General features: G+C 57.6%; 1 protein-coding gene across 1 annotated transcript; it reads left to right on the forward strand.

The window, feature by feature from the left end:
• Window positions 1–204: 204 nt before the first annotated feature.
• On the forward strand, window positions 205–14,261 carry LOC113409317 (histone deacetylase 7-like; the record flags this gene model as incomplete). Its single annotated transcript, XM_026663084.1, has 9 exons — window positions 205–320; window positions 639–761; window positions 1,704–1,813; window positions 2,279–2,395; window positions 2,717–2,915; window positions 4,539–4,747; window positions 8,405–8,614; window positions 10,048–10,276; window positions 14,128–14,261. Coding segments are annotated over 9 exons (1,447 nt in total), but the record flags the coding sequence as incomplete, so codon positions are not given.
• Between the last annotated feature and the right edge of the window lie 860 nt (window positions 14,262–15,121).

The following is a 15,121-nucleotide window of genomic DNA, read 5'->3' on the forward strand; positions in this document are numbered from 1 at the left end:
GGTGTCTGGGGGCTGTCCCAGCACCAGGGGCGGGGATGCCCTTTATTGAGCTGGTAGGAGTTTGCCAAGAAGCTGGGGGCAAACTCAGTGGCATGGTGGGGCCAGGCTGCACCAGGCTTTTCCAGGGGAATGCCAGTGCTGCAGGGCTGAGAAGAATCCTGGAGCCAAGGGTTGGTGTCTAACCGTGCTGCTACTTCTCTGCAGATCGCTGGAGCCCCTGGATACTGAAGGCCCTGCCCCTCCTGTGCTCAGCCCCTTCCTGCCACAAGTCCCCAGCAGTTCCATAGACCCTCCGGAGCACTTTCCTCTGCGGAAAACAGGTACGGCCATGCCCATGCTGGCTTCGTGCCCATGGGTGCAGGTGTGACAGCAGGGTGGACTCAGCCACCTTCCCAGCCTGACTTCCTCCTGGCCTTCGCTTCCACACACACTTAGGGCCTGTGTCCTGGCAGGGAGGTGAGACTGGCACTGGCTAGGGAGTGGGAGGGGGTTGGGCTGGCGCACAGCTGTGCAGGTCTGAAGGTGACTTTGCGACAGCCCCAAGGGTCATGCCTGAGCCCAAGAGGCCAGTGTGGCAGCCCCTGTATCAATGCCATAGCGCAGGGAGACCACTAACGAACAGCTTTGTCTGCCCGCAGCATCTGAGCCCAACCTGAAGGTGCGGTACAAGCCCAAGAAGTCGGTGGACCGGCGTAAGAACCCACTGACCCGCAAGGAGAGTGCACCCCCTTCCCTGAAGAGGAGGCCAGCAGAGGCCATTGGTGAGTCTCTTGGGGCGACAGCAGGAACTTGGGGCTCCAGGGAGAGCAGCTGCTGCACACTAGGGCCCCGCATAAACCCTGCACCCGAGGTTCTGTGCAGGGGGTCACACATGCCAATGGAGCTGCAGGGGCGCTCAGTGCACAGGGTTGGTGCTGTCCCGTGGCAGCAATGCTCTTTAAGGGAGCCTCGTGCCAGGTGTGATGTGCTAATAGCCAGGCAGGGCCAGGTCCAGCCAGTGCGGAGGGCAATGCTGGAGCTGCGCTGAGCGGTTTCTCTGACCTGGCAGAGACTTGAGGGGTTAATGGGCTCAAAGCAGTCCCAGCAAACGATGCCAACCCAGGCCCCTGGCCATGGCTGCTCGACCCCTGCTGGGAGCAGTAGGACATACCCATGTGTGGCGCTGGACCTGGGGACGGGCGCTCTTCCCACTAGCACAGCTGGGCAGATGGTGGCAAACTCCCAGGACTGCCCCAAGATGGCGCACTCTGCCCTGTCTCAGGGCTGGGTGCAGAACCAGGGACAGTCCCTGCAGCGATGCCAACTGCCTCTGCCTGGTGCACTGCCAGGAGTATGTGCTCTCTGGGCATGAGCTGTCCTTGCCTGCCTACCTGGGCTCAGGCAGCTGCTCAGGGAGAGTGCTACGGCCAGATGGAATCGAGTGTCACCCGGCTGGCGAGGGCAGGGCAGGGCAAGGGCACTGTGCAGGAGCCAGGAGGTCAGCAGCGGGCTGGTGTAGCTGGGAGGGGTGAAGTAGTCATGAGGGGAAGCAGCACATGTGAGGGGACTAGGCTGTGTCCCTGTGAAAGGAAGCTGGGGTACCTGATGAGAGGGAGGGTACAGAGAAAATAATGTGCATGCAGCGGTGAAGGTGCCCGGCCCCCTTGTGCCCTTGGGTCCCTTCATCCTGCCACTCTCCTGTCTGACTTCTCTTCCCTGTGCAGACTCATCCCCCAGCAGTAGCAGCACCCCTGTGTCTGGCTGCAACTCCCCCAATGACAGCCTCCCAGTGGAACATGGAGTCCCCCCCTCCGGGCCCAGCATGGCCCACGAGGTACGGAGCCTGCAGACCTGTCGAAGGGAGCCAGGAGCCCAGGACGTGCTACCTTGGGTGGGGTCACTGGGGCATGCTGTCCCCAGGGAGAGCATGGGCTAATGGATTCCGCAGTTCTGTCCCCAGATCTCTCATGGGCCTGGAGCCAGGACCAGGCAACTTCCCCTCCCAGAATTCCCACTTCCTTGAAAACTACCAGCTAAGAATTCGTCCCAGCTTTCTGGGCCCTGCTACCCCCCTTCCCCCCAGCAGCTGGTGGCAACCCACCTAACCCTATTGCCCCCTGGCTAGTCACCAGCCACCCCACTGCTGCCTTGATGCCCTCCAGGTCCCCCTGCTGCTCCCTGTCTTGCACTGTGTCCCCCTGCTGCCTTCTGGTTGGTGGTGCTGTCTTCCCTGCTGGGGTCCTTGCTGCCCCACACAGCTGTACCATGTCTGGAGACTAATGTATTGTGTTTGGTGCAGGCGCCACTCGCCCAGCGCCTGATGATGCAGGAGAGCTCGCTGGCCCAGTTTGCCCTGCAGAGCACGGCCTCCCTTCCGGCCATCTCGCTGGGCCTGCCAGCTGCTGCCAGTGCCAGGGTAGGTAGCTGGGTCACAAGGGACTGCGGAATCCTGCTGAGGGCTCATGCAGGGCCGAGGGAGCCCAACCCCCCTCCTGAAGGCCAGGATCACAGCATGCGCGGGTCATTGAGCAGCAGTCCTGGATGTGATGCAGCACTTCATGGGTTTGCAGACCCACAGGGTCCCCCACACACCTTGGGACACAGAGCCAGGGGGGTCCCTTTCCTCTAGACTGTGCCAGTGCCCCTGTCAGGCCCTAGGACCCCTCCCAGGCATCCCAGTGTGCTCCTCTACCCCCGCCCTGGTACGCTGCTGATGGACTCCCTGTTCTCTCTGCAGGGCGAAGCAGACCGCCGCTCCCTCTCTGGCTTGGCACACCGGGTGCCAGTGCTGAACGGGCCCGTCCTCTCGGGCACCCACTCATCCATGTTCATACCAGCTGGCTTGGAGCAGCATGAGCCCGGAGGGCCTCTGTCCCCTCGGCTTCAGCCTGTCATTATTCTTGAGTCCTCGGTCACCCACGCGCCACTTGTGGCAAGTACGTATTGCTCCCACTTCACCAAGGGTCCTGGGGCTGAGGCTGCAGTCCCAGCGCCAAGTGCAGCTCGGAGCTCTGCTGGCGTGTACCTGAAAGGGGCTCTGGGGTCTCAGCAGATTTCCTACAGTGCTGTATGAGATCCCCCAGCATCCCTGAGAACTGGGCTGTGCTTAACAATCTCCCCTCTGACCAGCTGGCACATGAGCATTAAGGTAGCTAATGCTGCTATGGAATTCCACATTGTTAGGTTTCAGAGTTAACACTCATGGAGATGCCTTGGGAAGTTGCTAGCTGTCAGGGGTTGCTTCAAACAGCCTGCACGCTCAGGCAGATGCCCCTGCGTAGCTCAGCTCCGAACCCTGCTCTCCAACTGCAGCCAAGGGCAGAACTGACTTGTGAGGGAGAGGGGTGAGTCTTCCTCTACCGGCTCCCAATCTCCTCCCTCTGGGCTTCCCTCTCTATGGCTCACCCAACCCTTCTGCTCCAAGTGTGGAGCAGAGGGGGGAAAGCGGGTGAGGGGCAGCTAGAGGTCTCCCCCAGCCACTGCAGGCTGCACAATGGCAGGGCAGTGGGGGTGAGAAGGGTGGGAGCTGTGGCCAGCCCTAATGCGATTGCCCTCTGCTGCTCACCTCCCAGCCTGACACATGCTGCACTTGCGGCTGGCACCTGGCTGGATTTCCAGCTGGCCTACAGGTCAAGGCCTGCCCCTCCGCGCTCTGTGAGAACATGGAGCCCACCTCCTGCCCCCTCCCAGTGAGTCCCAGGGAGATTCCCCTCCCCCAGGGCACATCATGGAGATTCCCCCCTCAGCCCCCATTGAGAACCGTGCAGCTGCAGGTGCTGGGCATTAGCCAGTCTGTCCTTGGGAAGGGCTTGCCTATGGTGCCCCTGGAGCCAGTGGCATAGCCAGGTGGAGGGAACAGGGGGAGCGATCCCCAAAAAAGGCACCACCCGCTGCGGCGCTTTTACTCACCCGGTGGTGCTTTTACTGACGGGGCGGCGCTCCGGGTCTTCGGCGGCACCTCGGTGGCGGGACCTTCACTCGCTCCGCAGGTCTTCGGCGGCATTTCGGCGGCGGGTCCTTCAGTGCCGCCGAAGGCACCCGGAGCTAGTGAAGGGCCCGCCGCCAAAGTGCCACAGAAGACCCGGAGCGCCGCCGGGTGAGTAAAAATTAAAAAGGCGCCAAGAAATTGAAAAGGCGCCACTTGTGCTCAGTGGGAGAGCAGCTGCTGCCCCTCTCCCCCCCTAGCTACGCTACTGCCTGGAGCATGGGTTCTCAGGGCTGTAGCGGGCCCAGCAGGGAGCCCCAGAGCTGACAAGATGGGAGAAAGGGGAACAACTGTACCAGTCCCTCCCCTCCCCCCCCCGCAAATTGTCTGTAAGGGCTGTATAAATAAGTGAAATGGGAGGGGGTGAACCCCAGCAGACACAATGATTTCTGTCTGTGGGGCTGCACGGAGCCCCAAAGAGCAGTGGGGGGGCCTGAGCTGCAGCACAGGGCAGGCCAGGGGTCACAGGCCAGGTTAGGGGATGATAATGTCACACCCTAAGCCCATGGCCATTCCTGAGCACCTGGTGCTGCACCCAGCTCCAGCCCTGCCTCACCAGTCTCTCTCCCCGCAGTGCCAGGCCTGGGGATGGTCCCGTTCCACTTCGCCCACTCACTCATCCCCACCGACCGGCTGTCGCTGGCAGGCCACCACAAACCGCTGGGGCGGACCCGCTCTGAGCCCCTGCCCCCCAACCCCAAGGCCATCCAGCAGCAGCTGGCATACCAGCAGCACCATGCTCAGTTCCTGGAGAGACTCAAACAGCAGACACACTTGGGCAAGGTAAGAGGCTAACGGGCATGCAGGCTGGGCAACACCACTGCCGGGGCAGGAGGGCGCCATGCTGGGCAGCACCTGGGGACTGAGGGCACTTCAGGTGCATGGTGAAGTAAGGCCCATGTGGTACTCAGCACCCAAGCTGCCAGGCCAGGGCACTGGGTGGCAACATTGCCCACAGACACAAGCAGCTGCTTTGCCCTCCCTCAGTCCCAGGACAGCGAGTGAGCTCCCTGGCGTCTGCTGCTGCCAGTACAGCTGCCAGCTTAGCAGTGTTGGAGCCGCCCCATCCAGGGTACCCACATGTCACAATGCTCCTCTGTTACCCCCTGCACAGAGCACCCCCCCATCACCACCCAGGGTAACCTCAGCCCAAGCACGCAACACTTTCCCTCATCACCAACCCTGCACAGAGCTTCCCCTGTTACCCCAGATGGCATGCAGGGAGGGGTATCTCACCCCACCCCACAGAGTGCCTCACATCAACCTCTGAACACAGCTGCCCCCACCTGGCATTCCCCACCCCCACACAGCTCCCCACTCACCCCATCACACAGAGCTCCTCCCATCTGGGTTTCCCCATCCCCGCACAGCTCACCCTGTCATACAGAGCTCCCCCGCACTTGGGGTTTCCCATCCCCGCATAGCTCTCCCCTCACCCTGTCATACAGAGCTCCCCCACACACACCTGGGGTTCCCCACCCCTGCACAGCTCCCCCATCACGCCATCACACAGAGCTCCTTTGAGTCTCCTCTCACTAGGTAGATTTTCCATTCCTCGAATCATCCTTGTAGCCCTTCTCTGCACCTGTTCCAGTTTGAATTCATCTTTCTTAAACATGGGAGACCAGAACTACACATAGTATTCCAGATGAGGTCTCCCTGTTCCCTCTAATTTTTTCCACCCATGTGTGGAATGAATTTTTTCATTTTTTCATTCATTCACGAAATTCATGTGGTGGGGGTGGGGCCGAGGGGTTCAGAGTGTGGGAGGGGGCTCAGGGCTTGGGCAGAGGCTTGGGGTGAAGGGGTGTGAAGGCTCTGGCTGGGGGTGTGGGCTCTGGGGTGGGGCTGGGGATGAGGGGCTCAGGGCTGGGGTAGAGGGTTGGGGTGCAGGGGTGTGAGGGCTCCGGCTGTGGGTGCGGGCTCTGGGTTGGGGCCAGGGGGGTTTGGGGTGCAGGAGGGTGCTCCGTGGCTACGGCGGGGAGAGAGGACTCCTCCCAGCCCTCTCTCCCCATAGCAGCACCTGGGCTGGATGGGAGAGGCGCCTCTCCCCGCCACGGGAGTTGTGGGGCTGGGGCTGCAGGATAGGCACCCCTCCCCCGGCCCCAGCAGGTCTGGGTCGGGCCGGGGCACGCTGCCCCAGCTGTGTCTGGGTCCGGGCCACTCTGGGGTCGGGCCGCGCCGCCCCAGCCACTCCTGGGCCACACCGGCCGCGGCTGGGGCTGCTCCAGCCGCACTGCCCCAGCAGGTCCGGGTCTCAGGTTGCGTTGGGGCTGTGGGAGGGGCACCCTGGCCGCAGCAGGTTGGGGACCGGGGGAGGGGCAGAGCAGGTCCCTAGGCAGGTTCTCTGAGCACCTGTGCAGCACTAAATAGGCTGCTGCACAACCGCGCAGCTTACAGGGAACTTAGGGTCTCACCAGTGCCTTGTATAATGGTATTAACACCTCCTTATCTCTACTGGAAATACCTCGCCTGATGCATCCCAAGACCGCATTAGCTTTTTTCATAGCCATATTACATTGGTGGCTCATAGTCATCCTGTGATCAACCAATATGCCCAGGTCTTTCTCCTCCTGTGTCGCTTCCAACTGATACTTCCCCAACTTATAGCAAAAATTCTTGTTGTTAGTCCATAACTGCATGACCTTGCATTTTGCACTATTAAATTTCACTCCAGTTTTCAAGGTCATCCAGATCTTCTTGTATAATATTCTGGTCCTCCTCCATATTGGCAATAGCTCCCAGCTTTGTGTCATATGCAGATTTTATTAGCACACTCCCACTTTTTGTTCCAATATCATTAATAAATTTTTTTAATAAGATTGGTTCCAAGACTGATCTTTAGGAACTCCACTAGTAACCTCCCTCCAGCCTGACAGTTCACTTTTCAGTATGACCCACTGTAGTCTCCCCTTTCACCAGTTCCTTATCCACGTTTCAGTTCTCATATTAATCCCCATCTTCTCCAATTTAACTAATAATTGTGGAACTGTATCAAATGCCTTACTGAAATCCAGGTAGATTAGATCTATTGCATTTCCTTTGTCGAAAAAATCAGTTCTCTTCTCAAAGAAAGAGATCGGGTTGGTCTGGCACAATCTATTTTGTAAAACCATGTGGTATTTTATCCCAATTACCATTTATCTCTATGTCCTTAACTACTTCCTCTTTCAAAATTTTCTTCTAAAACCTTACTGAGGTGAAACTAACAGGCCTGTAGTTTCCTGGATCACTTTTTTCTCTTTCTTAAAAATAGGAACTATATTAACAATTCTCCAATCACAGGGTACGACCCCTGAGTTTACAGATTCATTAAAAATCCTTGCTATTGGGTTTGCAATTTCATGTGCCAGTTCCTTTAATATTCTTGGATGGAGATTATCTAGGCCCCTCGATTTAGTTCCATTAAGCTGTTTAAATTTGACTTCCACCTCAGATATGGTAATTTCTGTTTCCATATTGTCGTTCCCATTAGCCACTTTGCCACTGCCCCTAAGCTCCTCGTTACCCTTATTAAAATCGGAGGCAAAGCATTCGTTTAGGCCTTGGGTCGTGCCTAGATTATCTTTAATCTCCACCCCATCTGCAGTGCTTAGCAGCTCCACTTCTTCTTTCCTTGTTTTCTTTTTATTTATATGGCTATAGAACCTTTTACTGTTGGTTTTAATTTCCTTTCCAAGGTCCAGCTCTGCTTGATTTTCAGCAGTTCTTACTTTCCCCCTACGCTTTCTGCCCTCCAAGAGGTCACTTTCCTTGCTGAACCTTCCCACCTTCCCTTCCTTGTAGGCTTTCTGCTTTCTCTTAATCACCTGTTTCAAGTACTTGGACATCCAGCTTGGTCTTCAACCCTTCCCCACAATTTTCCCCCCCGTCCTTGGGATGCAGGCTTCAAAGAGCTTCTGAACTTTGACTTAAAGTAATTCTAGGCCTCCTCCACATTCAGATCCTTGAGTTCTTCAGTCAATCCCACTTCCCTAACTAATTCCCTTCATTTTTTAAAGTTTGCCCTTTTGAAATCAAGGCCCTTTGTTTCAGTCCTATTTTTGTTTATCCTTCCATTTAGTTTAAAGTGAATTAGCTCATGATCACTCAAACCACGGTTGTCTCCTGCAACCAGCTCTTCTATTCCCCTCACTACTCACCAATACCAAATCTAAAATGGCATCACGTCTTGTAGGCTCAGTGACTGTTGGGTGAAGAAATCTGTCAGCTATCACATCCAGAAAAGTCTGGGCCCTGCTGTTATTAGTAGCACTTGTCCTCCAACCTAACTCTGGGAAGTTAACGTCTCCCATCATCACACAATTCCCACTAGTATTTATTTCATTAAATAGATTAAAGAGATCTCTGCCCATATCCAGATCAGATGGTGGGGGTCTGTCCCAGGGGAGCCTCTGGTAGCTTTCTTCCCCAAAGTGATTTTGACCCATCGCCCTGCAGCTAATGACCAAGTCCAGGGAGAAACCTCGTCTGCGGCAGATCCCCTCCTCGGAGGACATGGAGGCCAAGGGTGGGCTCCCAGAGGGAGGGAGCGAGTCCAGTGACCAGCCTAGGGGCCGAGTGGAGTTCACACGGCCAGGGGTCAGCACAAAGGAGCCTGAGCGGAGCCCGAAGCTGATGCAGCCACAGGAGGAGCTCGTCTTGCAGCAGGTACCTAAGGGCTGGCAGGGATCTGGGCACCAGGGGTGCTGGGCACAGCACCAGCCTGGAGCAGCCCTCACTTCACTGGCCATGGGAGTGTGGCTGCTCAGCCAACTCAGTGGCATCAATGTCCTCTCCAAACCCGTGCCTGGGGTGGGGAGGGGCCTGCGTGGAGCCATCAGGACTCATCACCCCTGCCTGCATTGCTGGCTGGCTGCCAGCTCCTTGGTTCTGGAGGGCCCAAAACCCCGCTGGGCAAACGTCCTCCCGTGAGAGGAGGGGATGGTAGTGAAGGGGGCATGACTGGGGGGCACCTGTGGGCCTGCACGAGGGCTTCCTGGGCCCACCTCACTGCCCCTCAGCCAGCAGCTCCGGCCTGCTCCTGTTGCTCCGCGCTGCCGTTAGGGTGGAGGGGCTCTGCTGAGGATTCCTAGATGTTAAGGGCTGAAGGACACAGCAGGAGCTAAGGCTGCCTGACACCCCCATCACAAACCCCTGTGTCTCCAGAGAAGGCTCGGAATAGTGTGCAGGAAACGAGGCTGGGGCCACACAGTGAGGAGAAATCCAAGTGCTGGCTGGCTGCTCCTTCAGTGAGCACTGCCCACAGCGGGCACTGCAGGGCCAGGGGCTCTGGAAACCTGCTCTGCGATCATGTCGTTAACGACTGTGGCTAAAGCCCCTGCGCCAGGACTGGATGAGGGTCGCATGGGCAGCCTGAATTCTGGCATTTCTGAGCTTTGCAGCCCTAACATTTGCTTAGCAGAGTCTCCTTGTGTGTCATTTCTGTATGAAAGGGGCCTGTATTGGGATGGCTTATTCCCCTTCCCATATGGGGTTGCCTATGCCACCATAAAGTACCTTTATACCCCTGCCACCCCAGGGTTTTCAGCACTTTTACTAGGCCAGCAAGAGTTCAGGGGTCCCCTACTGTACTGCCAAAGTAACCTGTGCAGGAGACCGGGCACTGTGGGTCCCCTGCCACCGGCCCTTTCCCCTAAGCTCAGTGGGTGGGTGGGGTAATGCCATGCAGAGCCACAAGAGGGCATCAGACACTGTGACTTGGCCAAGGCCCAGGCAGCAGTGCCTTGGTCCATTGTGGAAGCTCTGGACTAGCCCTGGGTTGGGTTGGGAACAGCCCAGAGAGAACAGGCCCATTGCATAGTGAGCAGATCCTGATGTTCAGTGCAGAGATCCCCTCCCCCACACCCGCTGTCAGGCCTGACATTGAAGAGCTGCCGAGATGCTGTGGGGAGCCACTGGCCCCGCTTGCTGCTGCACAGACTAGCCCTGGGGGTTGTTAGCACAGCCTCTGCACTCAGCTCACTGACAGATGTGGTCTTCCCCGGCCTAGAGAGTGGCATGTGCACCTGGGCCCTCTGCAGAGTCCCCCAGACCATCCCTGGCCCAGGGCGCCACACTCATCTGTCACACCCTCTCCCCAGCAGGCCTACCTGTGGGAGCATCACCAGCGCCTGCAGCACTCGCTCCTCAAGCGGCAGCCACCAGCCGACACCCTGATGGTCCCTGCCACACACGGAGGGCACCGGCCTCTCTCCAGGGCCCAGTCATCTCCTGCCACTGCTACCATCGCCCTTCCTGCCCAGGACGCACCCGCCAAGGCACTCTCCCTGCCGGCGCAAGAGCCACCAGCCAAACCGCAGTTCACAACAGGTAATGTTGGCTGCCTCCAGCAGGGGGCGCTCCAGTAGGGCTGCAGGTATGTCACGGATACACAGGATTGGTGCTATGGCCCCGGCTTTGGAACGGTCTCTTGGAGGAACCCCTTCAGTGCCAGACTCCCTAGGGGTCTTGCTCTTCCTCCAGCACAAGCCACGGGGCTTCACCGCTTCCTTAGAATGGACCTCTGGGCCTGCAACACTCCTGCTTCACACCGTGAGCTCCGTTCAGTGAGTCCAACTGAGACAGACCCTGATGGAGACTTGTGTGCTCGTTAGGGCCTAATGCACCTCACACCATTAGCAGTGACACTCAGACAGCATTGTCAAAGTGGGAAGGTTTATTCATTAACTGGAACACAGCACAGGAAGTCCTTAGGGTAGCTTCCTGCAGAGAGGTGGGGCAATCTGTGGTTGTTGGTTGTCAGGTGCCAATGTCCTGGTGACAAGATTTGCCATTGTCTTCTTGGTTGCTCCATTGATATGGAGCCTAAGGCCCAGACAGCTAGAGGACACTCACATCTTTGTCCCTTAGCCTGCGCTGAGAGAAAACAGTTTTTTTCCACCCCACTGGGTAACAATGCAGCATATAGGGGAAACTGAGGCACACAGTATTCAAAAGTATCACATCTTCCCACTTCCTCACATGGTAACTAAACCCCACAGCAGCAGATGACATGCCAGGTAAACTGAGGCAGAGAGAGGGGAGGGGATTTGCCCAAGGTCACATGCAGGTCAAAGTCAGGACTAAAACCCAGGAGTCGTGACTCCCATTCCCCTGCTCTAAGCACCACACCACTCAGCCTCACTGCACCAGTCACACTCTGTCCCTAGGAATGCCTCTGCCAGCCCTAAACTGCCCTGATGGCAACAGGGCCTGGGGAGCCAGGCTGTGCCAGGCCAGTCTCCTGCTGCATCTATCGCCCCCTCCCTAAAAGTGTACATGGGCTGGGGGTGGCAGGGTCTAGCTTGTGTCCATTGGAAGACACTGTCCTTATGTAAGCAGAGTCAGGATGAGCTCTACCCTGACATCTGGTGGTGAATTATGGCGAGTGTGGAAAAGAACTCCAGGGGCTGATCTTATTTGCATAGGCACACCCCCTCGCCTGGCAGGAAACACAGCAACTGAAAGTGGTTACTTTGGCTGGTGTGGGATCCCCAGTTTCTCTATTATTGGGGCAGGAAGAATAAAGTTTTGTTACCCTGATTCTGTGAATCAAGGCCAGTGGAACTGTTGTATGACAGAAGGACTGAGTGAGTCCTTCACCATTACCTAAGTAGCACTTGCTTGACATGGGGCATGGGTTACAAAACCCAGTGAATTGAGAGAGGATGGGGACAGGTATTTGTACCTGATGGTATGGGCCCCCTTTGAGGGCCTGAAACACCAATTGCACCACCTCCTCTCTCCACTGTGGAATGTCAGAGCTAGCTTTGATTCCCTTAGGAGTCTAGTTACAGGCTGCGGAGCTGAATTCACTTTGGGCCAATGGTGCACCAGCACTGGGGCTCCCCTACTATACTAAGAGCTGAAATCACAAAAGAGCTGATGTTATTAAGAGCTGAGATCACTGAGGCTATGTTAACTAGTGGGGGAGCCTGAAGCTATATTGCTCAGCAGCTGGTGGCGCAATTTGTGGGGACGACTGGAGGAGCAGCGAGCGGCGTGGAGCCTTGTGGGGCCGGTTGGAGTGGCCCAAGGAACGGCGAGCGGAGCTGTTTGCGGGGACGGCTGGAACGGCTCACAGGTCGGTGAGCGGAGCGGAGCGGAGCGGAGCGGAGCAGCTCGTAGAGTGGAGCAGTTCGTGGGATGGCAGGAAAGTGGACTGGCTCGTGGTAAAGGCTGCGGCGGAACCCCCATGGAGAAACAGACGGCTGGCCAGCCTTGGATCACGTAAGGTGCCCCTTAACCCCCTGCGTGCCCCCCCCCCTTTACTCTGGGGCTGCACTGACCAGGGGCAGAGACTTTGGGGTTGTTGGACTTTTGGGACTTTGGGTGGTTGCTGGACCCCAGAGACTTTGGGGATGTTGGACTTTGGGGACTCTGGGTGATTTTTGGGTTGCTGGATTCAAGAACCAAAGGGAAAGGACACAGCCCAATTTGCTGGGGTGGGTTTTGCTCATGGTTTGTGTTATGAATCCTGTTTGTGGTGTTTTTCCAATTTTATGCTGATGTCGTTTACCTCATGTCATTAAACATTTTCTGCTACACTCAGACTCCGTGCTTGCGAGAGGGGAAGTATTGCCTCTTAGAGGTACCCAGGGGGGTGGTATGTAATTGTCCCAGGTCACTGGGTGGGGGCTCGAGCCGGTTTTGCATTGTGTTATTGAAACGGAACCCCTAGATACAGAACCCGGCCCTTGTTGCTGCCAACTTAGATGGGCAGAAGGGTTACACTTACAGCTCGGTCATCTCCCCCAGCCTGCCGGGGTGGGTCTCTAGGCACGTTTCCCCCCTCAGTATGTTCCTGAGCCCCAGGACTGGAGAGGAGACAGGCAGGCACTGGAGGAACTGGTGGGGCTCAAAGGAGCACGGGCCCACAGTGCTTTTCAGAGCCCAAGCTCTTCCAAGGGAGCGTGAAGCGCCAAGCCTGAGCCCTCAGGATCCCAGCCTGTCCAGCCTGGCATCCCCATTGTGTCATTCGCCCCCTGGGTGTGTCCAGCTCATGCCCTCCAGCAAAGAGGCCCAGTGCTTCACCCAACGGCCAGCTGAGATGGGTGGCTGGGCTGGAGTGCAAGTACCAGGGTCTCCTCCGCTGCCGGCCTGAGGCAGGAGTAGGATTCGGCTCAGGCCTCCTTGGATGGGGAGGTGTCCAGGGAGACTCTGGTCTGAGGGCCATGCCGTAACAGCAGAGACTGAGGTAGCTGTAGGGTCTCATCCTCGCCCCCAGCCCAGCCTTTGAAGAGGGACTGGGCTTTGGGCCCCCAAGGATCAGCTTCCAAACAAGGCTCAGAGCCAGCTTCCAGGGCGGGGGGGGGGGGGGAATGCCCCTGTGGGGTTGGGGGAGTGAGTGCCCCTGGGGCTGGAGGCGAGGGGTGGTGAGTGCCCCCGTGAGGTTTGGGGGGTGGAGTTCTCCTAGGGTGGGGTGTGTGCGTGGAGTGCCCCCATGGGGTTGTGGGGCGGGGGGTGGGTGGGGGTGAGTGCTTCCGTGGGGTTGGGGGGGTGAGTGCCCCTGTGGAGCTGGGGCGGGGGGAGTGCCCCCGTGGGGTTGGAGGGTGAGCGCTTGTGGGGCTTGGGGGGATGAGTGCCCCTGTGGGGTTGGGGGGAGGGTAGGAGTGATTGTGTACAGTGGTGTGTGCTGTATTCACTGATTTTCAGAGGTATAAGGGCACCAGTGCCCAGCCGCTTGGCTCATGTCGACACTGACCCCCTCACTGGTCCATCCCGCCCAGACCTCCCGGGGCAGTGGGGTCTAGAGCCAGCTCCCTGCCCAGAAGGGCTCTCGGCTGGGCTCCCCGATTGGGCTGGGGTGTATGAAGAGACGTCTCTGGGACCCAGCCACACAGGGCTGCCCTGGGATTGCCCCCTCCATGTGACAGCAGATAGGGCAGTGTGAGGAGCCGGGCCGACAGCCTGCAGCTAGGAGGCAGGCGTGTCGTAGGGGAGCTCCACGCTGGGCCCTGTGCAGCAACCCAGTCCTGGGGGCCATCACGCTCGGTCATGGACTCCCATTCAGACACGGCCAGGAGGGAGCCTGTGCAGATGGTCAGGTGCCCAGGAGAGAGCAGCAGCCTGGGCTGTGAATGCAGCAGCATCGTGGAGCTGAGCCCGGCACTGCACCGGGGTGACAGAGATCATAGCAGGGCGGGTGTCCCCTAACACCCCCACCTGCTGTTGTGTTTCAGGGCTCGTGTATGACTCTGTGATGCTCAAACACCAGTGCTCCTGCGGGGACAACAGCAACCACCCTGAGCATGCTGGGAGAATTCAGAGCATCTGGTCCCGCCTGCAAGAGCGGGGTCTGCGCAGCCAGTGTGAGGTAAGTGAGAGTGTGGGCTGAGCTTGTCCTGCCAAAGCTGAGGGAGGCCTCAGACAGGATGGGCAGCTTACATCAGGAAGGCCCAGGTGGTCTCTGTGCAGAGGCGGGGGCTCTGGGTCTGCCCCAGAGGAGCCAAGACTCACAACAATCATGAGTCCTGCCTGCCTTTGTAAGAGGAAATTGCAAGGGGTTTCACTCATTTCTGGTGAGAAAAGCATGAAACACTTGGATCAAGTTCTCCAAGCGCGGGTCAGTGCCCACTGATATCCAGGAGAGAGACATGGATGCTTCCCAATCACGCACGCTGCCCACAAAGCTCCTGGCTCTGCTTCTCTCCTCTGGCTCCTGGCCCTGTTCCATCCCTCTGGTCCTGCTGACCCTCCTCCTTCCCCATGCTTTGCACAGCTGGGACCTAGCGGAGAGCATGGACATTACGTATCATCACAGGTATCTGTGTTAGCCCCTGCTGAGGTGGTTCCCCCGTCTCAGACCCTGCAAACTCAAGCCTTGTCCATGTACAGCCTTAGAAAGCTTGCAGCAGGTCTGGTCTGCACTACGTGGTTAGGTCAACATAAGCTGCCTGGCGTCGACCTACCTATGGACGTGTTTTCACTTAAATTTGGCTCCCACCAACATGAGGGCCCCTCTTCACCACCTTAGTAACACCCCCTCCCCGAGCGGCGCAGTCACAGTCGATGTCATTAGGTCGACTCAGGGTCGGTGTAGACCAGGGATAGGCAACCTTTCAGAAGTGGTGTGCCGAGTCTTCATTTATTCACTTTAATTTAAGGTTTCGCGTGCCGGTAATACATGTTAACGTTTTTAGAAGGTCTCTCTCTATAAGTCTATATTATATAACT

Source organism: Terrapene carolina, unplaced genomic scaffold (genome assembly GCF_002925995.2).
Source record: "Terrapene carolina triunguis isolate 2854851 unplaced genomic scaffold, T_m_triunguis-2.0 Scaffold32349, whole genome shotgun sequence".
Classification (NCBI taxonomy): Eukaryota; Metazoa; Chordata; order Testudines; family Emydidae; genus Terrapene; species Terrapene triunguis.